The sequence below is a fragment of the Juglans regia genome, chromosome 11 (assembly GCF_001411555.2).
Source record: "Juglans regia cultivar Chandler chromosome 11, Walnut 2.0, whole genome shotgun sequence".
Taxonomy (NCBI): Eukaryota; Viridiplantae; Streptophyta; class Magnoliopsida; order Fagales; family Juglandaceae; genus Juglans; species Juglans regia.
In genome coordinates this window covers 18,265,131-18,292,086 of record NC_049911.1, presented here as the reverse complement: position 1 = coordinate 18,292,086, position 26,956 = coordinate 18,265,131, and the positions used below count along the sequence as shown (strand labels likewise).

Sequence of the window (26,956 nt, the reverse complement as noted above, 5' to 3'; positions counted from 1 at the left end):
ACTACTCATTTATTATTTGTATTTTATTAAATTTTTTTTTATCATTTTTTTAAAATATTTTAAAAATATATTTAATCATTAAAAAAAATTAAAAATTATATAATTTTATTAATAGTTACTTCTTTAATTATAAAATAAAAAATTAAAAAAAAATCAGATATAAAAAAATAGTAAAAGGGTAGAAAGCCTATAATTTTCTTTTTTGAACCTAAAAGTGAAGTCAACGCCTCACACATTTGCCTCTCAAAAAAAAAAAACTAAAAATATATTATCCCTTTATCCAAATATACGAACTTTTCATTGGGGTTGGCTTTGTTTTTTTTTTTTTTGTTTTTAAATATATAATTAGTTAATCGTTATTGGGTTTGTGCTGAGTTGCCTTTAATCGTTATTGGTGGAGAGAGGAAGTCGACGTAAGGAAGGAAGGAAGAGAAGCGTGGAACGGAGACCAAAAACAAAACCGCTAAAAGAAAAGACTGCAAACCAGAGAGAGAGAGAGAGGCGTGGAGACGGAAAGTAGAGGACACAGCTCAAGGAAAGGGGGAAAGAAAGAGAGAGAAACGTGAAGAAAAGAACCCTATACTACAGAAAAAAAAAAAAACCTGTAGCTGCAAAATTGCAAAGAGAGAACCCAACGAAAGCAAGAAGACAAACAGAAGAAAAACTAAAAAACCAGACGTTGTTTCCTATTTTCTCTCGCACGCAAATAGTTTATTATTCTCCCTCTCTTTAAGAAGACGTGTCGTTTGACGTTGAATTCGCTCTCTCTCTCTCTCTCTCTCTAAGAGTTTTTCCTCTCTCGTTTATTTTCTCTTTTTAATTCGTTCTCTCTGTCCCCCTCACCGACCTCTTTTCTTTCCGGGAAGGCGCGGAATTCCAATCGTCCAAATTACTTTCAAACTTGGGCTTTGACAGTGTTGTAGGTTGGTGAGGATGGATCTCAGCCTCAGGCCGCTGGCTTATTTGGTGCTGCTGTTTCTGGCATCTTCTTCATCTTTCATTGCCGTTTATGTTGTTACAGCCAACGTGGTGTTCCCAGTGCAGCACAAGTTTAAAGGCCAGGAAAGGAACTTGAGTGCATTCAAAGCCCATGATATACGTCGTCACGGTAGATTGCTCTATGATGTGGATCTGAAATTGGGTGGCAATGGAAAACCTTCTGAAACTGGGTTGGTTCCTTGGCTTCTTTTGAGTTTTAATTCTGGGTTTCTTTAAAATTCTTTCTTCATGAATTTTGGGTTTTTTACTTTCTTTTCATTTCTTTATGTTCCTTCCATCAGGGATGATAGCTCTGTTTTCTTTGTTGAAAATTCATTTGCTTATAGATTTTGGGCTTTCTTTTTTCCCTTAATGATCATTAGTCATCACAATTCTCATTAATACTTATTTAAGCTTTTAATTTTTTTCTTTGGAGATGGTGTAGGTTGTATTCAAATTTCATTTGAATATGTGATTTGAGCTTTCTTTCTTTCTATTTTCGTTTTTGCTGATCTTGTTTGTAATTGATTTCTTGGAAATTTCTCATTTTTTTCTTCTTGTTATTTACTTTAGATAGTTAATGATTGATATTACTACTGATTTGAATTTTATGTCTAATTTCATTTTATATGTGCTTATGTGACTTAATATGCTCAGATTCAATCTCTATCTATCTCTTCTATCAATTATGGCTACTGGGTTTTCTGGTTAATTTAAGATACAGCTATTGGATTGTTGGAGGGCTATTTTTGTCATTGATTTTTTTATGTTCTTTGTTTTTTATTTTTATCTTTTTCAGTTATGGTCTTCAGGTGTACAGTTTTTTTGTGATGTTATATGTACTCGCTACATTTCATCTGCTAATAATTTCTATTAGTTTTTGGTCTCTAGGATTATTGACTTTGGATTTAAAATAGCTCGTCATCTGGTATTGGTTTTCTGTGACTGGATGAATTGTAATTTTAATGTTAACTTTATAATTCTGATGAAACTTGGGTACCATTTGCTCCTTTGTATATGCATCGGTTCTTTAATTGTCAGAATGCAATAGCTCTTTTAATTTTTTGGTCTTAGTATGTAACTTTTTCCCTCATCTCCATTTAAAACGACTCGTTATACTTATCAAAAAAGGTATGGAACTTTTTAAGGTTGACAATTTCTTTTTCAGTCCATCTCAAACTCATTATTTTTTCTTTTGAATAAACTCTTATGTTGCTGTTGTTTTGATGCAGTGAGAAATAGAAATTCAGCCTAGTTGAGCTTTGTAGTTGCTCAAGGCTGAACTAACCTAGTCCCTGTAGAATTAGACGAAAAAATTCATAGAATTTTTTTCATCATTCTACATGTGCCATTGTATATGACTCGCAAAATGGACACATACACATCACCTAGCAGAACAAGCTAAAAAAGGAGCATGTTTTCATATTTCCTTTTGCATGCTTACATGGTTTACTTGGTTGCTATAGGCTGTACTTTGCTAAAATTGGGATTGGGTCTCCTCCAAAGGACTATTATGTGCAAGTGGATACAGGAAGTGACATTCTTTGGGTGAACTGTATCGGCTGCATCAGGTGCCCTAAGAAGAGCAGTCTCGGTGTATGTTCCTCCAACTTTATATCTTGAATTGAGTCCCTCAAATTGTTTTTGGATCACAACTACTAAGATTTTTCTCTATATTCCCTCACATGTGAACTTTATATGGAGTTTCTTAAATTATGTTGACCATTTTTTGGAACCCCATTATTATTATGATGCTTGTACTACAGATAGAACTGACCCTATACGATCCAAAGAGCTCCTCTACTTCAAGTTTGGTTACTTGTGAACAAGATTTTTGCAAATCCACATACGATGGTCCACTTCCTGGTTGCAGGCCTGATTTGCTTTGCCAATATAATGTTGCTTATGGAGATGGAAGCTCAACTTCTGGGTACTTTGTGGAGGATAATGTACAACTTGATCGAGTGACTGGAGATCATGAGGTAGCATCAGAAAATGGGAGTGTAATATTCGGGTGGGTTGTGTTTCTAATAGTATGCGTTAGTGCCAAATCATGGAGAACTTCAGTTACCATATGTCATTTGTGAACTAACAGATCTGCCGCATGAATGCATATATAAAAAGCTGAACCTTAGCTATATATGGCCATGCACCTAGATATCCCACCACTGTTTGACATATCAGCCTATATTTTTCACCACAAATGACATTTATCTTTTGTTATTCCAATAATATCGGATGTACTATTCACTCAAACTAAAAACATAATGACTCAGTGCAATTTGGGTCCTTCGAAGTTTTAGTGTCAATTTATCCTTTCTGTTGAAAAACTGTCATTAACTCGGACAGAAAAAGCGCATAAAATGACATGTATGCTCCTGACATGCATGCTTTTTTATCAGGGGCATTTGCCCCATTTATATGGTTTTTTGTCCTAGTTAAAAGTCGTTGTGGCTGAAAGGAACAGACAAACACTGGAACTCTGAATTAAGGTCCCAAGTGGTATCAAGTTAAAGTTTGTGGTGTAAGTGAGAAATGAGTGGTGGTTTCTAGAGAGAATGGGCTATTTATACTTTTTTTAGCCTTTTCATATTCTTAGGTGATGATTAGATTTTCCCATATTTTTCCCAATATTTTTCATGATGTATTTGAGAGATATTTAAGATATCAATATTGTTTTATGCTACAGTATCAAGATATTATGATGTACTGTAAGATATCAGTGATTGAAACCATGTTCTCATCCATTTGATTTTAAATTGTTCTTAGTTCAGTGCTAGATTATTTTTACGAGATTTATCACAAGTTTCAATTTAAGAATTCTGCTGTGGATTTTTATTTTTTATTTTTAATATGATTACCTCTATTAGCATCATCAACAATTGCAGTGACTTTTCTAGATGTTATATAAACTTGCCTCTTATGTGATAGGTGTGGAGCTAAACAATCAGGGGAGCTTGGTTCATCTTCCGAAGCGCTGGATGGCATACTTGGTTTTGGACAAGCAAATTCGTCCATGATTTCACAGCTAGCGTTGGCAGGAAAGGTGAAAAAAATGTTTGCACACTGCTTGGATAATACAGAAGGCGGTGGAATCTTTGCCATTGGGCAAGTGGTGCAGCCAAATGTGAAAACGACTGCATTGGTACCAAATCAGTACGTGGACATTTTTTTTTTTCATTTGTTGTGATATTTTTTTGATTAGTGATTTGTTGTGATATCTACATAGCTACCATGATTGATTGGCTTTTAGTAGTTTACAATTATGATTTAATTACAATTTATCTTTATTTGTGTGGATGATGATACCACTAAGTATGTAGTTCAGGTTTGCTTTCTTTTTCATGTTGTTTTTTTTATCTATTTAATATTTTGGTTTCTTCTACCTTTCCTTTTGCTGTTTTTTAGGACTCACTGCATTTCTTTCCTTTGTTTGCTTGGATGTAATTCTTTAATGTGAACTGAGTTTTATGCAAATGGCTGTAAGCGGTAGAGATTATATGTCATTCATCCAGCAATTGCTAATTGCATGCTAGAGATTGCAATAAAAAGCTTTTGAAAGTACGAGTTCTTCATTTATATTATCATCTTGAGTAAAAAGCTTTGCGGTCCTTGGTGACAATGCAAGCAAAATGTTGGTTACATGCTAGAGGCCTGACCTATGTCAACTTTCAATCAATTGAAAGATAAAGGAACAGTAGTTGAAAAAAGTGAGAAGATTGCACTCCTAATCCGACCGAAAGTTTGGACTGAGAAATGGTTTTTTCATTTATGCTGGCAGAGAATGTAGTTTGGAGAAAATTTATTAATAGTAGAAGTCATTAGAATGAAAAGGTTCAACCCTTGGTTAATGCTTCTACTTTTGGAAAAACAAAAATTTTCCCATATTTATTTTTTCAATTAAGCATGCAAGCTATATAGGATGAAATAAGTAAATTTTTCCATTGGCACGCCTTTATAGCAGGAAGGTTTCATAAGATATTATGAATGGACTTACATTTGAAAAATATACACGTTGCTTGAAGTTTGGCCAAATGATTGAGAGTTTACAGTTAGGATCAAATTTATCTTGAGATCACAAAAGATGGAAGAATAAATATTCTAGGATTTATTTTTTTCAACAATAATATCCTATTGGATTTGTCAATATTTTGCTGATCTTATAGAACCATATCTCTTGCTGGATTAAAACAACTAGGGTAACATGAGTTTTCTTTTTTGTTGATATGAAATTATCTGGGATATTTCAACTATTTTCTCTACGTTTTGTTGTCTGGAAGGGACAAGAAGAACATGTTCTTTTTCTTTGATGATATCAGATATCTAGTTTACCTCTAGTCAGATTTGGGTCCAAAAGAAGTTCTAAGGTCTTACAGGATTCTTCCCCATTTGGCATCTTTCTGTCTCTTTATGGCTTTTTGTATTGATCAATTGGTCTGATACTTCGTAGGTAGTTTCCTATTACATATGTTTCATTCTTGCTCCCACTTCCTTCTTTTGGAGGGTGCTCAAGGAATATTTCAGAAAAAATGTTTCTGCATCTGTGCATCATATTGAAGTACTTGAGAGAACAAAAACAACCAAGGGAAAAATCTTGGACATACTCATTAGGCATTTAGTTTGACAGATAAGGAGGCATTTATCTATCTTTAATACTGCGAGACTGGAAGGATAACCGTCCCTAAAGGAAGTCCTCTTAATGGCATTTATGTCCTTCTGTGTGGCAAATATGGTAAATATGAAGCTTATTTTGAATGTTACCATATAAGCTAATAGTTATGTCTGAATAATGAGAGGTCTTAGAGTTTTAATTTCGTTGAAAGAACATTTGTTTTTATGAACAATGCTGACGCCCTTAGTAGCTGTGGAGTGTGATTTGTTTTTTTTTTGAGGTTTCCATGACATATCCAAAGGAGAAGTTGAACTTAGATGTTGTTTTTCGAAAAACCAGGCAAGTAGGGATGGATGTTACCTTTGAGAATCACAAAGGGGGATTGCCAAGATAAAGAAAAGGAACCACCAATGGGGATTTGAGTTATCTTGCGTCTACTTATATTTCAGATATAGATGGCAAGGATTGATTTTCAGGCTGAGATGTTTGTCATTCTTCAAGGCCTTAAGAATTGTCAAGTGTGGGAAGATTGAAGATGGCTTTTTAGCAATTATGAGATTGCTAGCTTGAGCAATTCAGGGTTTGAGAGGTGATTCACTTGGTGTGGGAAATATCCCAAGCCTTTTCCATGATAAGCGTTGTGAATGTGGAAACACATAAAGTAAGATTCAGAACAATGTTTCCTACTGCAAGTAATGACTTGTTATTTTTTATATAGGAGGGGCAACCCTTGTGCTTGACTCATGAAAAAAGAAAGATTATCATTGCATATAAGTTTCTTTCCTAATTGTAGTGTACGTCTAGGAACAAGTCCATTTTATAGCTATCTTAGTATGATTTTTTAATTTTTATGGACGTGTTGATTATTTTGCATTTCTTTCTGAAAGGTTTTCTTAATTTCTGTATATTCTTATTTAAGGCATTAGTTTTTTATATCAAGTCAGGTGTCAGCTTATGAATTTTGTAGTAATTGTTTTCTTGTCTACAATCTTAGGGCACATTACAATGTTGTATTGAAGGATATTGAGGTGGGAGGTGAGGCTCTATCACTTCCGTCAGATATATTTGAGAACGGATTTCGGAAAGGAACTATAATTGATAGTGGCACAACATTGGCTTACCTTCCAGAGGTGGTTTACGAGACCCTAGTTCCGAAGGTATGGGTTATTTCTTAACTCACACTCATTTGAGGCCTTCCTTACATGCATGCGACACATGCACATGCACATGCATATATATTCTTTTATTTTCATTTCCCTTTTCTTTTTGTATTCAGATTATGGCTCAGCAGCCTGGATTGAAATTACATACTGTTGAAGACCAGTTTACTTGTTTCCAGTACATTGGAAAGTAAGGCATCAACTGAAGCTACTCCCTTGAAATTTTTATTTTAGGAGTAACAAGTTAAGCTTTATGATCTCTCCGTAGCTAAGGGTTGAATTAAGTATGACTTTCTGTATTAATGGCTTAAGACTAAATAGAATATTAACACTATATAGATGAGATTAATCAGAAGTGTGCTGAAAGTGACAGATTTTACATAGTACATCCCGGGCGAAAATAAAAAGGGCTCAGAACTACAATCTATATTAAAAATAGAAGGATGTATGACTCAACTGTGGACTATCATTGACTGCTCTTTAGTACATTAATTACTGCTATGGTGGTACACTATAGCGAGGGTGCAATATTTTGGAGATAATTCTGTATGTAGACTTGGGGGGTCATAATTATGGAAATCACCATCCTTTATCACATTCCTGAACAATAGTAATAAAAGAGATAATATTGCCATTGAAGAGTTCTGTAGTTTTACTAGAAGAGAGGAGGTTTAAAGACTGTTACACCAAAGATTTCTTTGATAGAAATTAGAATAATTTTACTTCCAGAAAGGAGATGATTTTTTCAGCAATCAGAACTGGAGGATGAGTATGATTTATTAATGATGGAACATAAAAACTTTGCCAAAGTTGTGCCATCATTGTGGGTAGTGGTAGAGACATCTATACTGCTTGATGTGAGGTCTTGGCTCTGACGAAGTTGTACAGACAAGGATAAATTCTCCCTTGGGTTTTCTTAGTGACATCTTTAAAACGTGTTCCTCTTTCCTTTAGTATGGTCCAGTCTTTTCAATGCCTCCTGTGAAGTTATTAATTTTCTGTCTTTTCTTTCTGTCCTTAATAACATAGTAATTGTTGTAATCATTCTTTCTTTTTTCTTTCACTTTTTTTTGTTGTTGCTACTGTAGGAGATGTATAATGAGGAAAGGCCTACAGAAATGATTTTCTAGTTAAATGATATGTTTTTCACGTGATAAGCACCGGTTTAAGAATAACAGCTCTCGTAGTTCTAAAATAGATCTAGACATTTATTGCAAACTACAATTGAAATGTATGCATTGAGGAACATGTGTTTTTATGACAATTTCATATGTTTGGTTTCACAAACCTTTGAAACCATCTCATCCCATCTTATCTCAACATCCAAATACCATTCAAACACAAACATTTTTCAATTTCAAATTTTCAACTGTTTCATCTAATCATTACCTAATCATTACAACTTTTCCAAACTTCCAAACAAAACACAAAAAATAATTCAACTTTTTCAAATCCCAAAACGAAAATAATATTAAAAAGTTATATTCTAACCCTCTTTTAACTTTATAATTTTTTTATTCAACTTTTTCTCTCTCCTTTCCCAAAACCCCATAAAAATCTTAACTCAAACCATTTCACTATTATTCACAAATTATCTTACTACTATTCACAAATTTCTTATCTTATCTCATCTGTGTAACCAAACGAGGCTACTTCTTGTACTCTGAGGCTTTTGTGGGGCAAACCTATGATGTTCTCTTTTCCTTTACTCCTGCAGTATTGATGATGGATTTCCAACCGTCGCGTTTCATTTTGAAGGTTCCCTTTCTTTGACAGTTTACCCTCATGAGTATTTATTCCAGATTCGGGTAAGTATAGTGAATGTTAAATTTTAATTAGAATCTTCACTTGTTAGGTCTCATTTGGTGATTTTCTTACAGAAGTTTTACGTGAAATGCTTCAGTTCTTGTGATTTTACTCACCATATATTGAACTAATGCTGTTATTAAATGCTCTGCCTGAATTGATTGCTAAATTGACCCTTTTCATTAGATAGATAAATCTAGTAGATTTTATATATTTTTATGACCCTCTGAAGTTGTGGATATCAATAAAATATAGATGACACGTTTTTTTTTTTTCAATTCATTCATTGTGTTACAGCGGAGATGGCTTGTTGCTTGAAATGTAAAAATTTCTAGGTTAAAACTACTTATATGATTCTGAAATGCATAATAATATGGTGGATGAAATATTTTATAATTCAATCCATTATTTTGTTAATTAATCTAATGATTGAGGCCTATAAAATCTCATCAGATTGGTGGTCATTTTTCTTGTTTGCAGAAGGAAAGCATAATATTAATAATACTCTAAAAAGGAAGAAAAGCCCATTTATTTGTTGATCATTACTAGAATTACTATAACTTGCCAAAAAATGAGTTACTATGGTGTTCTTGCACTCAATACTAGAAATTATATAGAACTCATTGGAATCTTTCGGGTTGTGATAATTTGGAACATTTCATGTGTAGTCTACCTTGCAAGTGAGAGTTCCTTGTCAAATAAACTGAGCGGGTTTTCCCCATTGTCAAGCACACCTACCAGTTGTGCTATGGTTTAAATGATCAGTTCTGTTATATTTCTCTAAACATTATTTTCGCGCGCTATTGGTATAATCATTTCACAGGGTTCACATGCATATATATATATATATATACATACATATATACACACAGGTATGTATCATGTTTTCATGACATTTTGCAGAATGATGTGTGGTGTATCGGTTGGCAGAATAGTGGGATGTCTAAGGATGGAAGCCAAATGACTCTTTTGGGAGGTGCAGTATAGAATTACATTTGCATATGAATTAAACTATTGATTTTGTTACTGAACATAAAATGTGGAATGTGTCGAGTCATCTTAACTAATGTTTTAGGAATTTGTAGTTCTTTCTGGCCAAGCTCTTCTGGTTTTCTGTCTATACCAGAAGTTGATAAAATGTGTATTATGCTACCTTGCTACCATAGATGCAGAACTTCTGTATCTGCATAAGTGATTGCATACAGAATCTCTATTGCAGAAAATAACCAAAGATCCAAAAAATTTTCAATCCCGGACAAACTTCTTTCTGCGTAATAGTCATGAGATGATTCCTGAACAATTGAAATTCTATGGAATTCCACTGTATTATCAACAAAGCATTCCCTTAGTTTGTAATCAGCTATAATTCTGCACAAAAGTTAATATGTACTCTCTCATTCGCACCTAGATTTTATTTAGTGGAGCTTCATTAACATATTGTATAATGAATTTATGATTGATGGTTTCTCATTTAATAGACATAGATGGAACTGAAAATTGACATGTGTTGGGCTGTAGCATTATATTTATATTAAATTACTTATCCAAATGTTTCAAATTGCAGATTTGGTGCTTTCAAATAAGCTAGTAGTGTATGATCTTGTAAAACAGGCAATTGGATGGACTGAATACAACTGTGAGTACCATGTATTGATTTAATTTTATGTTTGCTGGTCTTGTTTATGACCTCTTACCATATAATTTTCTGTCGGATGCCTGGATCTTAAATTAATTTTGTTTTAAGTATTTATTTTAACTTTATACTTCTAATCAATTCTCACCATCTTGATTGCTCTCTCTAGCCAGAGATATATGGGTAGAAAATATCATTTATCCCCTCTCCCCACAGAGAGTTTATGATCTGTCATAAGCATTTCTTTGTATCCTCTTTTTCCTTGTTTTTTCATCCCTTTTGTTGATTGATTTGTGCATTAGATTAAAGCTAGTTTAGTCGAGTGAAATGAGTTTATATGCTAGAGAGAGATATATGACCCATTCCAATTAGTTGTTGATGAAAATCTCCATATCAATGTACTTGGACTCAAGAATGATAGTCGTCCACCAATTTTGACGGAATTTTTCAGCTTCCCTCTTAGTATTCTAGAGATCAAGTTACTTTTTTCATCATAGAAATGAATTTGATCACAGTATTCAAACACATCATGGTATGCGTCTAATGTCATGCAAACTTGGTGATTTGTTTCTGTAGTAGCAATGGCAATATATGGTTTGTTTTTGCTTATTATAGGTTCTTCAAGCATTAAGGTGAAGGATGAGTCTGGAGCGGTGTATTCTGTTTACGCCCACAATCTTTCTTCGGCTTCCACTGCGATTATTAGGAGAACGTTGACCTTTATGTTATTACTGATTGGTATGCTGCACAGCTTTTCCTATTAATTTGTTTCTGCATGGCAGAGTGTTCATTAATTTTGCTTTACTATAATATATTGAATAAAAATGTGTATCTTCTTTTATCCACTCTTTCTTTCATTTGTAGTATTTGGGGTGGGGCTACATTCTTGCAAATGATATAATAATTGAAACAGTATAGTATTACTTTCATTCATGGGAAATTGGAAGTTTCTTTTAAATGTGAGTTCAGTGCATAAACAGGTTGCAAATCATCCTTTCCTACTCTGGATTATGCAGGTCCACAAGATTTTGTGTACACTTGATGTATATCTTTTAAGAAAAATGTTTGGTTTAGGTAAACTCACAAAGTGATGTGGCTTGTTGTGGTACATGTAAAGTTTTTTTTTCCCTGTAAAGTAGATCTAGTGTACCATATTTAGCCACATCAGTCTGTGAGCCTTGCGTTTGTGAAATCTCGTAGTAAACTTAGCACTCATTTTTTAATGACTGGTGTCAGTTTTACTCACTCCATCTCTGTTTGCGATTAACTTCCTAATGTAACTGCTGTAGAAAAGCTAAATGAAGTACAAGAAGAGTGTGGTAGGAAAACTGCCACACTACCGGTAATTATAATTATTGAGAAATGATTTTGCAGTTTTAAGTAGTGAAGTCCCGTGCATTTCCTTTGAAAAAAATTGATAAATTTGGAATCTACATGAAAAATTATTTTTTTTTAATGATAACCTCTACTTTTTTTTTAAAGGAAGTATACATGACTTGTAATCCCTAAAATTGCATCTATTATTATTCGTACCACAATCAGAAAAGTGAATGCACCCATATTATGATGTTATTTTCAAATATGAACAAACAACAAAATAGTGGACTGCCAGAAATTGTACAATTTGGTATGCATCTCCTTGAAATAACTGATGAAGCAAAGGAAAATAATGGAATGTCAGTTGATCATGCAAACAACCATAATTGTAGGGGTGAAAAAAAAAAAATCGATGAATTGATAAACTGGACCTTTGGTCCGGTACTGGATTTGGTTCGGTTTGGTATCAGTTTCATTTTTCTTAAAATCAGTCAAAATCGGTCTAGTTTCAATTTTTCTTTTTCTAACACCGGACTGGTTTATATATATATTTTAATTTTTTATATTGTATAAAATATTTTTTATATGATTTTAATTATAATATTTTATAATATAATTATACAATCTAATCTAATTATAATCTATATAATTATATATTATAATATATTATATATAATATATAAAATTTAATATTATATATTATATATAATTATATATAAAATAACTTTGTATTATGTGATAAATTACTAATTAATATAATATTAAATTTTAAAATCCTATATCACTATAGTCTATAATACAATTATAATATATATTATAATATATTACAATATATTATCGCTATATTATTATATACTATAATATACTATATTATATTATACTATATAATATACCGGACCGAAACCGGTAAAACCGGAAGTATCGGTTTATGGGTGTAACCGATGCGGTATTGGTTCTTCAAATATCAAAACCGGTGTATACGGGTTCGGTTCTAAAATGTGTCCAAAATTAGACCGAATTGAACTGATTACACCCCTACTTAATTGGCATCATCTTTCAATCAATCGAGGAAGATAACCCTTTTATTTCTCATTTAATTATCCTTTTATTTCTCATTTAATTATTTGTTGCAGCTCGACTTTAAAGAAAATTTTTTATTTTTATACTCGTTTATTGTCATACCAAACGCATGACTGATGTAGAGATCTGTCACTATATAGTAAGTTGTGTGAATTAACACCTACTTAGCAGAACCGTGTCTTCACAACCTAGAAATTTCTAAAAAGTACAAACAATGTTATCTAGTTGTTTTAATGTTCTCCAAAAGGGCTTGAGTTCAATGAGCAGCCCGCAATGTTTCTGAACTCTCTCCCTAAAATAAATGTATATTTCTAACGTATCAAGTAGAGTTATATACATTCATAAGTCCATTAAAATTATCATATATGTTTAAGATAAAAATTGCCCAATAGACCAGAACAAGAGAAAAAGTCATTCCTGATCCGCGGATGTAGCCCAAGTCTCGATAAAGCAGTCTAAAAGCCCACAATGGTTGTTTGGAACGTTGGTACAGTGCCCGAACGTATATCCATAATAGTAAATAGAGAAGGAGACACAGATTTATGTGGTTCAGCACATGATCTGTGTCCACGAGTTGTTTGGAGGGCAAATCAACTATGATGGGAATATTTTATAGTCCATCATGATCTCTTATACCTCATTGTACAATGGGGTCGGGACCCCTTTATCCTAGAGAAGATAAAAAGAATGGCGTCTCGGGTTGTGTGGTTGAAGAAGATCTCTCTCCCTTTTCGTAGTAGCCGCCCATAAGTCCCCTTAATCTTTCCATCAGATCCCCTTTTATTTTTGGCCCTTGGGAGTGGTGAGGAAAGACAGCTCTATGCGTGTCTGACTTGCTTTCCTCCATTAGCTTTTTCTTTTTCTTTTCCTCCCTCTCTTTCTTCTTACTTTTACTGAGGGATACCCTATGAACTAGGCCTGGAATGCTATAATGGGACTGATATATTTACCCCAACAGATGCCCCTGATTCTTAAGGTTGATTTGCTCAGCAAGAAGGCCTTAAGAATTTTCAAGTCAACCGTGATAGAGATAGTCTGTGAAAAATTGTAAAAAAATTAATTCTGGGAACTGGTCCCTGATTTTCTGTTTGTTTGTGCCAAGCAATGAAGAACTCCGAGCACGAAACTCGGCTTGGAGAGCTAGGTGGGAGATGTGCTTGACCACATTAGGTGTGAGCGTTGAGCTCGGCTTGGAGAGATAGGCAGGAGATGTGCTCAACCACACTAGGTTCGAGCGCGAAGTTCAACTTGGAGATCTAGGTGAGAGATGTGCTCGACAGCACTAGGTGCAAGCGCAGAGCTCTAGAACACTTGTAAAATTTGTAGTAATGGCTTTTGAGGATGGGCCCCTGGGAAGTTCATTCGTACGAACGTGATGGGAACCAAGGTGGGCCTAGTCTTAAAGATATTTTCTAAGTTCCAGATGAGCCAATTACAAGAATTGATGCAATCCACTTGGGACGAGTTTAGCAATGGCCCAACATTCAAGATGGGCTTAAAGGATGAAGATTCAGTTTTGATTCATTTGATAAGCTATGGAATGGACAACAACATGACTTAAAGGTTTTGGGCACTTGAAGGCTTTCAACTTGTTTAATTCAAGGACTTATTTTATTAGTTTAGAATAATTGAGTTTATTTTGAGAATGACTTGAAAAGGGCCTATTCAAGGGCATGTTAGAAAATTTATTATTTTCTTATGAATTAGGGTTTTTGGGAAGGCCTTGTATTTTGGCCAGGGCTTATTTGGAAAGTTACTTTTTAGGAATTAGGGTTTCAAAAGGTTACTGTAGCCGAGTTACTGTAGCGCGTACTGTAACTGCGGCACTGTTTACTCAAGGGTATTTTTGAAAGATGGGGCATTATTTTGGCTAGGGTTTTAATTAGGTTTTAGTATAAATACTCTTTATTGTCTCATGTTAAGAAATTTATGAAATTTGATGAATTTATTCATTGTGAGTTAAATTTTACTCATCTTGTTCTTAATTGAACTTTGAACTTATCAAAGGTAAATCACAACCTTTGTGGCGTTCCTCCTTTGTAATCTGGGTTCTTGAGACAAGTTCTTCAACGGGTATAGATTTTAATTTAATCTAGGTTCTTGAAACGAGTTCTCATCGGGTCTAGGTTCTCCATCTATTGACTTAATTTTTGGCTTTCTTTGAAAGTTTTCAATTTGATTGTGGGTTCAAAGGATTTCTTTCCTGCGGGTTCATATCAGAACGCTTGCTTAATAGTAATAGACAAACGTTCATATGGTTGCATGTGACCGTTTAGCAAAGAGTGTGTACTTCCATGATTGTATTTTCTATCGTTGGTGGTAGTGGAGTTTTTGCCCTTTGATGTGAATTGCTATTGGTGTTTCTATTTTGGTATCGATGTTAAAGTTTGTTTGTAGTAACTCGCACTAAGTGGTCAGAGTGCCCATCGACTTGTTACCGAAGGCAATCCTCAAGAGGCGGTTGTGGAGCTCAGAGGCTCGTTCCCGAAGAAAACCTATTGGAGGTAATTGTGGCACAAGTATCAACACTCGGCATTTCATAGAGAATATGCTAAGAAGGAGATGTGCTCGACTACGTTAGGTGGCAAGGAGATATGGGAAACTTAGTGGAGGTGTTCCCTCCTTTGTTTGCTGGTGCGAGCGCGGAGCTTCGACTTAGATAATCAGACGGGAGATGTGCTCAAATGCGTTGGTTGGTGAGGAGAGATGTGACACTTAGGAGAGGTGTTCCCTCCTTTGTTCGCCCATGCAAGCACGGAGTTTTGACTTAGATAACTAGGAGGGAGATGTACTCGACCGCGTTGGGTGGCGAGGAGAGATGTGACACTTAGGAGAGGTGTTCCCTTCTTTATTCGCTGGTGTGAGAGCGAAGCTTAGGGTTAGATAACTAGGCGGGAGATGTGCTCGACTGTGCTGGGTGGTGAGGAGAGATGTGACACTTAGGAGAAGCATTCCCTCCTTTGTTCATCTGTGTGAGCGTGAAGCATTGACTTTGCTGAAGGAGATGCTTGACTGCTTTGAGGGGCAACCCCTGTGCTTGAGTGGGGTTAGACCCGGTGCGAGACGTGCTTGATAGCGTTGAGGGAGGCTAACCCGATTGTTTGAGTGTGGTTGAACTTGGCGGGAGATGTACTTGGTTGTGTTGCTTTGGCGGGAAACAAAACTCGACCGCATTGTTGTTATGGGAGGTGGACTCGATTGGGCTATTATGGCAGGAGGCCGAGCTCGACCTCACTACAGTGGCGGGAGATGACTCGGCCATACAACGGTGGTGGGTGACGGATCTGGACCGCATAGCTGGGACGGTAGACAGATCTTGAATGCACGACTGTGATGGATGATGGCTCTCAACTGCATGACTACGATGAGAGACAGATCTCAACCGCACCAAAACATCAAACAGGTTAGTGTAGATAATCCAAATCACAAGTTTAAGATTTGCAAACTTGAGCCATTAGCCAATGCTTTCAATTTTTTCCAATTGAGATCGTCTGCTGTTGAATGTTTTTTGTATAGGGTAGGGTTGTCCCTCTATGAACATTTTTGTAGCAATGGAGATTGTCAGTTTCTAAATAATTCTTGTTTGTTCTCTTTCTTGGAGGCTTGCACCCTTTCAAGTCAAGTGGCTCGATTTTTGAATTTTTGTCTCCAATGTACTCTAAATTGATGCCGAGGGAAGCTTGTTGCCTGTTTATCATCGTGTCTCGTTTATTTTGCTTTGACTCAGGAGGCAACAATTTTTCAAGTGGCGATCTACTCTTCATGGAACAAAATTGGTTTATTCGTCAATTGTTTCCGGTGCATTTGGTGGCCGTGGTGCTTGTGCAACCGTGAAGAGGAAGAGCTGTGCATGGGAAGGTTGCTCATAGATGGTCTGAACTCTCATGGCGAGAAAGGATCTGTAGTGGTGGAGGAGTGCTCACAAAGGGACGTTGGTCCGGCTGCTTGTGATGGATTTGTTGTTGCATTAAAGAATAGACGAAGAAGATATATACATGCCCACTAGTAGCCGGAGTTGTTACTCACCACAGAGTAACGAGTTTGGATAGGCTTGTTTGTAGCCGTTGGTGTTCAATGAACACATTTTGGTTGGTAAGAGATTGCCCGTTGTGAGGGGTGGCGGGTATTATGCCCACCATGCATGGTTGCTGGGTGCACAGTGACGTGCCTGCCTTGGGCCTTTGCATGTGCTACCTAGTGGTGTAGTCGGTGGGATGTTGCTCATCATGAGAGGGAGGGTGTTTATTGCACGTCATTTGCCATAACTTGGTGAGATGGCGCATGGGGTATGGCTAGTAAGTCATTGTACGATGGAAACATTGGTCCCATTGCACAATGGAGGCCTCGTAGACCTCTGGTGTTGGTCCGGTATGGACGTCGAACACATTTGGGCAAGCAAGGAAACTTGCCTGCCCTGGTGGTGAAATACTTTGTGCTGGCAGCTTGCCCGCTTTGGTGATGAAATACTCTAGAGGGCAAGGAAGCTTGCCCGCCGTGGTGATGAAAATACTTTGGGCGGGCAAGGAAGCTAGCCCGTCGTGGGTTGCCAGGTGAGGTGATGCTCTTTGTGGGTGGCAATGACATTGCTCGGTCATGGATGTTGCAAGAAGAGTTGAGTCGTGGAGGTCGCCCGCTAGTCGTGCAAGTTCACTCATGTGCATGATGCAAGGTGCAAGCTGTATGTGAACTATGCATGATGAATGTGCACATTGCACCCAACACATGGTCCACCATGTGCCGAGGATCTGCGGTCGAGCAACTATGGTCGGGCAAGACCTTCACGAGTAAGGAAATGGTGACAAGCAAAACTTCCATGGCCGGTGACCACCCCGCTGGCGATAGAAGATGTCGGCGGGTTAGGTAGTGGTCGTTGTTGGCTTCATCTGTTCACGATCATCGTGGGTAGCATGGAATCCATGCTAGATGGCAGGATCAAAGTCCTTGGTCGAGGAACCCCTTGCCGGCAGTAGAACATGCCAGCTGGTCAGATGGCCCTGGTGATGGCCGCAGACGCCTGGTTTGTGGATCTTTGATCGCGTGCATCTCCTTTGCATGCAGTGTGCATGGCATGCAAGGTATCTATGGATGGAGACCAGCTGGGTGGGAACAGAAGTCACCGACGGTCCACATGGTGGTCGCAGACACCTTCACTAGGCTCGCAGCTGGCCCACACAAGCCTCTTAGGTGCACGGCTACCTGCACCCATTATGCACTGTGCATGCATGCCATGCACAGTTGATATGTGCTTTACGTGCACAGTGCACACCCATGTGGATATCTGTTTGCTTTGTGTGTATTGTGCATTTTAAGTGCACAATGCACACCCGTGTACTTGGTTCTTGGCTCTTTTGTTTTTCCAGCACCAATATATATAATAAAAATAAGGGATGGAAAGTTGGGAACACTTATCTGAGTAGAGATTTATCTGCTCATTTGGAGATGATTCTGTAAGTCGGAAAATCATCATTCTCCTACTCCCAGTGTAGAGGATAAGACAATCCCATAAACGATGTCAATTGTTAAATACAAAAATCGCCCAATAAATCGGAATGAGAAAGAGTCATTTTCAGCGCATGGAGGTGGCCTTATTATCGATAAATTTTCTGTCTTTTCCTCCCTCTTTTCCTTCCTACTTTTGCTGAGGGCTATCCAATGGATTGAGCCAGGAATGCTATAATGGGCTGATATATTTACCCCCAACAATTGTCACAAAAATAACAAACGATCCCTCAGCTTTGTTTGGATCACCTAGGGGTTTCGATGAATCTCCAAATTTTCTTTCTCAGTTGAGAAACAACTTTTTAAGTTCTTAAAAACATTGGCCATGCCTTTTCTAGCATCAACTGTAGCAAAAGGACATCGAGATATCCAAATTCTATAGCGTGTGCTCAAGCATAAGCACTTCCTGTGTCTTGTAGTAACCCCACTTCATCTCTATGTATGCCCTGCCAATTGGGAATGAGTTGGCAGCTTTCCTTCCCTGATTCAAGTCCCATCCTCCTTCAGATTTAGTCCTAAGTGAAGTATGGACATCGCCCATTACTTTAATAAGTAATTGGGATTTTTATGCAATGTTTATTGATGATTTTTTAAGATATTCCTAATTGTTTCCTCTCAAACACAAGCCTACTCTCTTTTCACGCTATGTGAAGTTCAAATACTTGGTAGAAAACGGTCTCCCACAAAATTAAAAAACGTCGAACAGATGGTGGTGGAGAATACACTTCATATGTTTTTGAAATATACTTGGCTGACCATTGGATATTCAATTATATCCTTGCTCATCCCAACAAAATGGGACTAGATTAACATTACTAGTATAGGCTAAACTTCGTTCTAAGTATTGGGTTGAGGCATTCCATATTGCAGTAAATCGCCTTTTAGTACCATTTAATTTTCCAAACCTTCACCAAACTTTTTAAAGATTACTCTCTCATGAAAGTTTTTTGGTGTGCTTGCTAGCTCCTCCCTACAAAAAACATAGGAAAATACTAATACGTCGCTTGAATTTACCTCATCATTTTGATCGCTCATATATTTAATTTTTTTAATTATTTTTTATTTAATGATTAAGAAATTGATTTTTAGTTTAGTATATTTTTTTATTTTTTTAAAATATTAAAAAATATTAAAAAAATATTAAAATAAAGATGAAAATAAAAAAAGTGATTTTGTGCTAACGATCAAGCTGGGCAGCGCTAGCAAGACTCAGAAACATAAGCTCGAATTTCATATCATCTTCCTCGGGTATAGCTCCAATAAAAAAGGCTACAGATGTCAAACCAGGGCCTGGTACATCATCTTTGCCAAACATTGCATAATCCAGTTGGATCTAAGAGCATTGGCATTGGATTAGCCAAATACTTTTTCATCTTCAAATTTAACAAACATCTTCCATATTTGCTCCACATTGAATTAGTTAAATTGTTTTCATCCAAACTATAAGCTACAGTAAATACATTCTTCTTTTCAAATATGAAAATAACTATAGCAAGTCTAAAGTATTTTTTAAGATTATTATATTATAGATATTAGATTTTTATTCATATGAGATTTTACCATCTACATACATATGAAATTATTATATTATAGATTGTTAGATTGTGAAAATAAAAATGAATATGATTTGTTGGAGGTTATTAAAGATTATGAAAATAAAATAAAAATTAATAAAAAAATATAAATAATAAAAAATAATAATATTTTGTTATTATAGAGAGTGTGATGACTAATCCAATGTAGAATTTAAGTTTTGAATGATTAGCTAAAGGTGAAAAAGTTACATATTAATCAAAATTTGAAGAATAAAATAGCCAATCCAATACTAATGCTCTAAGTGGCTTGAACCTAGGGTCTCTTTGCAGATGCTTACAACGATGTGAAAATAATCTCACCTTTTTCACGATTCTAACAAAATGTTGTTCTTATTTGGTTTGTACAAAAAGGAATACCATTTACTCTAATTTTTTAATCATATTATTGATTTAAACTATTTTATTAATAGGGTGGTTTGATATGATATGTCAAATTGTAATATTATTATTTAACTTATTTGGTATAGAGTAATAAGATTCAGTCATAGCAAGTTTCGCGTTTTTTTTTTTTTTTAAATAATAAGATCTATTATTAAAAAATAGACTTTTTCTTATAAATGATCTGAAATTTGTTCACTTTTAAAAAAAAAGAATACGCAAGATTTGTACACATTAGATAGAGTTCTATAATCGTTGATTGGAAGGTAAACCAATATGATTGCAATAGAAATATCTTTCATTACTTTCTGAAATAACAAAAATCCATTTGTTTTCTTGTATAAAACCAAAAAAAGGGAGGGTAGAAAATCACCATCCGGGTTCTTCTGGTCAAGTTGAGATGAAGAGCCAGGTGGGAAAGTCCAATAATAGTACAAAAAAGGAAGAGATTCATTCAATGGAGGGAAGGGAGGGGTTGGGAAGTCTGGTTTTAGGCCACAAAAGATGATGGGGGAAACTTGTGGGGGGCTGGGAAGCTTCGAAAAGTCAAAAAGAATTGGCCAACCCTATGGCCGCCCTTTCACCCACGATTTGCCGTTTTAGGCATAGTTCACTTTTATAAAAAAAATTTATCTCATGTTATTTAAATATTATAATTTTTTTAAATTTTTACATAAAATAAAATATACAGTTCAATTTTTTTAATTCTTAAAATAAAAATAATATTAAAAAAATATATTCTAATAATATTTTATTTAACTTTTAACTTTTATCTCAACTCATCTCATCTTCACAAACTCATGAGTCTTAATTAGTCCTTTTCAATATCTTGTGATTAGCACTTTCTCTCTCTTTCCTTTCTCAAAATTGGCAACTTGAACAGTGGCTATTTTGACCAGTAATTCAAGCCACAAACAAGGAAGATCAAAACATTCTTTCTTGCAAATGCATGAGCTATGCTTTGCTTGGAAAAATAGAAAAGAAAAGAAAAATAAAATAAAATGCATGAGAGACATGCTGCAAAGTTATCAGACAGAGAAGACATCAAACACTAGACCCAATCAAGTTGCACTAAAAAGAGGATGGCTTCATTACCACAAAATTATTATCAACGATAAAAATTACCAACAAATCACACATGAATTTTTTCCAAGAAAAAAAAAATTACAATTAAAAGAGAAAAAAATGACGGAGAGTTGGATTTTACCAAAATTCCATGTCCACCCACTAGAGAGAGAAAAAATATTACCCAGACGCGCTAATATAGCCGGGCCCACCTCTCCGGTTCCAAGTTCTTTTTTTAACATCGATGGCCCTACAAATCTTTTCCCCTTTCTGTAGAAAATTAAAAGCTAAACAGAAACAAGGAAAAACAAAAACAAAATTAATGAGGGATTTCAAAGACTTCTTCCCTTCCATCATTTCCGGGCTTTCTTCTCTTCCTTTCCAGGCACAAATCTCGGCAGATTCAATAGCGTGTTCACACGAGACACTCCTTCTAGTGCAGACCAATCTATTCCAGCATCTGTATGTATTTCCTCATCCTCCTCCTCCTCCTCCTCCTTTAAGGCATCTCCATTACTTCCTTCTTGCAGATTTTCATTGCCAGTTCGGACCGTTCCTGAACGATTCAAATTGGTTGGGCTGGAGAGCTCTCCTTTCTCATTGCAGGTCTCGGCCTGGTCCACTGAGTTGAGCTGTTCTTTTAACTTAGCATTAGATGCAGTAGACGATCTGTTTGTGTCAAGGAAGAGGCAAACTACAGCACAGTCATCGATTTTGGAAGTTGGATACTTAAATCTCCAAGCCCGAACTGCTGACTCAACCAGGAACCGAGCCGCAGATGATTGTGTTGGGGCTGATGCGACAATGTCTACCACTTCTTTGTTTGATAGCACATCCCAAATCTACAGAAAAACCATTGCATACGTTAGTTTTGTCTAAAGCTACAAAAGAATGCAGAAAAGAAAATGGAACACTTAATAAGGCAGATGATAAAAGATCATAGTTTTCCTTAGTTGGCTCTCCTACCCCATCTGTAGCCAATACAATAAATTCATCCTTCTCGGTGACGCGCCGGTACGATATATCAGGCACAGAGATCAGACCAAAATCCTTTAGGCAGAAATCTCCAAAAGCACGTGCCATGGCAAGGCCAGGGGAGTCATTATTTGGCAGCCAGACTCGAGCAACCTCAGGTTCATCCTGAAGAGCAAAAACACGCCCTCTACATTTCCGGATTCTCTCCGCTTCCGCTGTAAAGGAAAATAAGAATAGAAAAGACTTTAGCAAGAAGTTGACGAGAATGAAAATGTCGATAACCAACATGATGGTAAAAGGAAGCCAACCAAAGGAAAACTAAAACCAATCCCTACATTCTTTCACGTGTGTTTCCTGTTGAAACATTAAGGTAAATGGAGACGGCCTATATGTCAAGAAAGTCCAATCCCTAAAAGAAACAGTGGACTGACAAACTATATTAAATCCACTTACCGTGTTATAAAAAACCAGTATGTCTATTAACAAGGAGTTAGTTCAATTTTACATTGACACTATAAAACAAACCACACAATACCACCACACCAATCAACATTGGTAAATGCATCTCACTACTTGAAGGGCTTTTAGATTTTCTCCCACCTGTTCCAAACATGACCATTAATGCCATTCTATTTCTAATTCATTCATTTAATAGTCTACACCATTAGGTCCATTACAGACATCACTAGTGCAGTCAGTCATAAATGTTAAGTCCACACCAGGGATAACTGAAATTTTCTCTAGGCTTTTCATAGATTTGACCTTCACAATTTTACAAAATGTGCCTCAACAACCTTGAATAATATTAATACCTTCTACTTTGCCAAGTACTTGGCGTCATGTATTATGACATCTAATATTCAATTTCTTTAAAGTAAAAGATCGTATTCAATAGTTTGCTTTCTTACCAACTGCACCAAAAATATAATAGTTAACATGGCAACACAGCAATCTAGACTAATCACATATGTGAACAATGTCATTTTTTTAGAGGTAAAGACAATATTAAAATGGAAATGTGAACAATGTCATTTAATAATTAATTATTAACATAGCAACAATGTTTAGGCATACTTTAAGTGATCATGAGTTATGAACATTGTAATGCTTTGCTCTTCCGTAACATGCCCAAATACTTCTGCTACAACAACACTGCCATTTCATATAGTGAAAAATAAACTGAGACGGAAGAACAAAAGGAGCAATTTGATGACACGATGAGAACAAAACATAGCAGGTGCCTGCACCTCAAAATATCTATAACTCCCAAACTGATGACTCAATTTCTCAAGTGGCACTCAATACATAAGCTTCAAAACCATACAGGTACTCTTCAATCAAACATTGCATTTGACCCCACAAGTGAAAGCCTCTAATGATGACAAAACTAAAAGTTACTCTAAAGACAAGCAGCCTATTATACTACCCCATATAGTTTAATTGTGTACATCAGAAAAGTGATTGATGGGATCCCACATTGCTTGGGAGGAAAAAGTTGAAGCTTCGTTTTTATTTTTTTTATTGGTAAAAGTCCTTTTAAGAATTAAAATGATTCTTATAATTGGAGGGGGGAGAAAGACCTGGAAGATTTGGTTTGAGATCCACAGTCAACTGAACTGCAATTAGAGAATCATCTTTGTCTCTCATACCCAATACTGCTCTGGAGTCCCCAACATTTCCAATGACAATATCCTGACCCTAAAAGGGCAGCCAATGCATCCATGAGCGTTAAGAATATATTGCAAAATGCCAATTTAATTTTAAATTTCTAGGGGTCACAAGAGAAAAACCTGCTTAATCACAGTTACAGCAGTTGTCCCGCTACAGAAGCTATCGATACTTGGGTGCATTCTCAGTTCCCTGTCCATCACTCTAAAAGCTTTCAGAAATGACTCTTTCAGAACCTGAAAGATCTCAGGATGTTTATCTGCTTCATCAAGATCAATAGATGGCCTGGACTCCTCATCAGCAGATATGAAAGGAGTATCTTCTGAGTTCATGCTTCCAGCAGTTTTAAGGCTGATCTCTTTGAGGACATCATCACTCTTTATGTTCACTTCCCAGTGGGCACTCAGTTTCAGAGGTAGTGAATCTCTCACTCTCTTTGCAACCATGTGACCATAGGGACCATGGCCATCAAAAACACCACAGAAAACTGTGTCTGTTCTGGAACCAAAATTCTGAAAATCGCAGTTTAAAAAAGTTGGTTAATGACAATTTAGCAAGCAAACAAATATATATATATATATTTTTTATCAGTAGCAAGCAAACAAAGATATTAATACTATTAATTGAGGATACGAAGTAAGAAGCATTATTATGATATAACATAGACAATTCTACCGGATATTCTTAATCTATAGAGTAGTGTAACAAACCAGGGAAAGCTCAAGCCACATTTGAGCCCATACCCCAAAAGAACTAGTTAAGGTTACAATTGGGGCCCCTTCGAATTCATTAAAAAGGGCAAGAACTTATCCTTCCAAGCAAAGTTGGATCCCATTCACCACCCACCATTCTTTACAGTTTACATAATACAGGGTATTGCAAGTAAGAAGATCAAGAGGAACAGAGGACAATAAACAAGAAACTGATTGTGGAGAAATACAATCTGATTTCTGACATAAAAAAATCCTTTTTTTTTTTTTCAATGAAATGAAACATCACCAAGGTTTGGCACTTTAAACTACCCCTCGGGACTAAATCCAAATACATGACCCCACCTGTCAAAAACGTGAGTCAAGTAATTCAAAAGACCTCCCAAGGCGGAATCAAACTCGGGATGCTTGCCTCTACAGGTCATCCCAAGCCCGTCCTTGACCACTATGCTGCACCCCATGGGTGTCTAACTAACTTCTACATACATATTCAACTGCCCCAGCTAGAAAAAAAAAAGCAACAAAATACTCATTATGGCAAACTTTAAATATACGAAATACGAAATGAAGGTTAACCAAGCGTGAAGGCAAACTATGCGGATAAAATAAGAACTGGAAAACTGAAGAAGAAAATTATACATCTTGAATATGAAATTAATAAATCAGTTGCAATACCCATCAAAGCTACAGACAATTATATTAGAATTCCAATGACTAGAGAAGCAACCGCCAAAAGAACATTTTCTTTTATCCAAGAAGAAATAGAATTTTATTAATAGTTTGCGTGCTATGCCACTGAAGAAACGAAATAAACAAATCTAAATAGACTAAACTACAAAAAATTTGACCAAAAAGAATTTATAGCATGACAGGATGAGGAAGAGATCACCTCCCAAACAATCATGGCATCCTGATTTGTGCCTTTCTTGCCTTGCTGGGTAAACAAAGATGCCACTTCGCTAAACCCATTCAAGAACATCCTCCCAGGAATCCTATGAAGCGGTTCATCCCTGCGATACTCAAAGGAGGAATTCCGCGAGCCCAGCCTTTTCTTCGAGTTCTTTCGCTTCCTGAACCCCACCGCAGGGGATAACGGCGAACCGGGGAGGGGGCTCCTGCTTTCAGCAGACAAGCAGGACCCCATTCTGAGGGCCCTGACTATATTTAATATGCACTCCAGAGGAGCGAAGCAACCACACCCCCTATTCTCAATTGACGGATCCGTCAGAAACTGTTTAGTGAATCCTAAAAAGCTTTCTGATTTCACAGCCTGAATCGAGGATAAATCCACTGAGTCACCGATTGACCTCTTCAATTCAGCTAATTGAATAGAACCCTTTCGAATTCACAGCCTAATCATCAGACTTAAGCGCTGATTCACCCTTCTCTCTTAAAATTTTAAATCGCTGTCTACAAGCAATTAGCACAGACCATTCTGAACTCATAACAATCCGCAAATTCACCCCTTGAAAGCTCCTGAAGTGTGCAACGAATCAAACCAAATATAAAGCAGAAAAAAAAAAAAAAAGAACAGAATTCAGCAAGAAGCAAATTGGAATTCAATTATCAAAGACCAACAAAAGGTACTTTTTGTAACCGACTCGGAGACGAACCAATGACAATAATCTCCACTACCTTTAACCTATTATTTAATCACAAAAACACTGAAAAGCTAAAAAAGGCATGTTAAAAGAGAGGCGAAGTAGTAAGATCTATTGCAGATACCACTTTTTGCCATATCCGAAGATGCGATAAAAACGCTTCCAAAACAAAATCCTTTCCATATTAAAAAATCTAGACCCGAAATCAATCAGAAAGCCATTTAGTATTACCAATACGAAACCAACTCGCTTCAGCCAGTGATTTTTTTTATCAGATCAAGCTTAACACAACAGAAATTAAAGCCAAAACTAATCAGAATCGACACAAACCAAGGCAGTCTTGCAACACAGAATGCCAACAAAAGGAGAGAGCCACCGAGTTGAAAGCTTCGCACAGAAGGGCCACGTTCATGAACCTTAGCCAAAATAAAAGAAAAAATGGGTAGAGGGGGAATTCACAGAGAGCAGGTGTAGAGCGAGAAAATCTGTGGAGAAAGAGAGAGAGAGTGGGCACGAAGAAATAGAGTAAGAAGAAAGTTTCAATTGTTGAAAAAAATCGCATCCACCAACACGAAGAAAGATCCCCCAAAACCCGCTCTTAAGACGAGAGCTTCAGAGAGAGAGAGAGGAGAGAGAAGGGTGTAGACCTCGTCGCCCACTTTGGGAAATAACAGATTAGATAAGCCAGTAAAGAGTGTTTTTATCTCCATTTTTTTCGATTTATCCTTATCCCCTTTGTCCTGATTTCTAATTGAAAATAGAAAATAATATCCATTCATTCTTTTGTTTTTTAAAACCAATAATATTATTTTTTTAACTAATAACTATTATCTTTTCATATTTAATAAATATTATATGATTATTTTAAAAAATAGTATT

The 26,956-nt window shown here is 36.1% G+C and overlaps 2 protein-coding genes across 2 annotated transcripts; one reads left to right on the top strand and one right to left on the bottom strand.

Moving 5' to 3' along the window:
* The first annotated feature begins 397 nt into the window (after positions 1-397).
* LOC108983263 (aspartic proteinase-like protein 2) lies at positions 398-11,162 on the top strand. The gene is made up of 10 exons (XM_018954879.2): positions 398-1,169; positions 2,445-2,574; positions 2,745-2,992; positions 3,910-4,134; positions 6,585-6,747; positions 6,867-6,940; positions 8,468-8,558; positions 9,460-9,532; positions 10,121-10,192; positions 10,805-11,162. The coding sequence occupies exons 1-10, from the start codon at positions 934-936 to the stop codon at positions 10,951-10,953; spliced, it is 1,461 nt and encodes a 486-aa protein (XP_018810424.1). The 5' UTR covers positions 398-933; the 3' UTR covers positions 10,954-11,162.
* Positions 11,163-21,124: 9,962 nt separating this feature from the next.
* LOC108983394 (probable protein phosphatase 2C 33) lies at positions 21,125-26,740 on the bottom strand. The gene is made up of 6 exons (XM_018955043.2): positions 26,408-26,740; positions 25,366-25,952; positions 23,889-24,278; positions 23,679-23,796; positions 22,090-22,313; positions 21,125-21,965 (listed from the first exon to the last, which is right to left on the bottom strand). The coding sequence occupies exons 2-6, from the start codon at positions 25,618-25,620 to the stop codon at positions 21,477-21,479; spliced, it is 1,476 nt and encodes a 491-aa protein (XP_018810588.1). The 5' UTR covers positions 25,621-25,952; positions 26,408-26,740; the 3' UTR covers positions 21,125-21,476.
* Positions 26,741-26,956: the final 216 nt, after the last annotated feature.

Coding starts and splice junctions, on each gene's coding strand:
- LOC108983394 (XM_018955043.2), bottom strand. CDS start 25,620: ATGGGGTCCTGCTTGTCTGCTGAAAGCAGGAGCCCCCTCCCCGGTTCG. Junction 24,279..25,365: donor ATGCCATGATTGTTTGGGAG/GTGATCTCTTCC, acceptor TGCGATTTTCAG/AATTTTGGTTCCAGAACAGA. Junction 22,314..23,678: donor TCTCAAACCAAATCTTCCAG/GTCTTTCTCCCC, acceptor TTTCCTTTACAG/CGGAAGCGGAGAGAATCCGG.
- LOC108983263 (XM_018954879.2), top strand. CDS start 934: ATGGATCTCAGCCTCAGGCCGCTGGCTTATTTGGTGCTGCTGTTTCTG. Junction 4,135..6,584: donor ACTGCATTGGTACCAAATCA/GTACGTGGACAT, acceptor CTACAATCTTAG/GGCACATTACAATGTTGTAT. Junction 6,748..6,866: donor ACGAGACCCTAGTTCCGAAG/GTATGGGTTATT, acceptor TTTTGTATTCAG/ATTATGGCTCAGCAGCCTGG.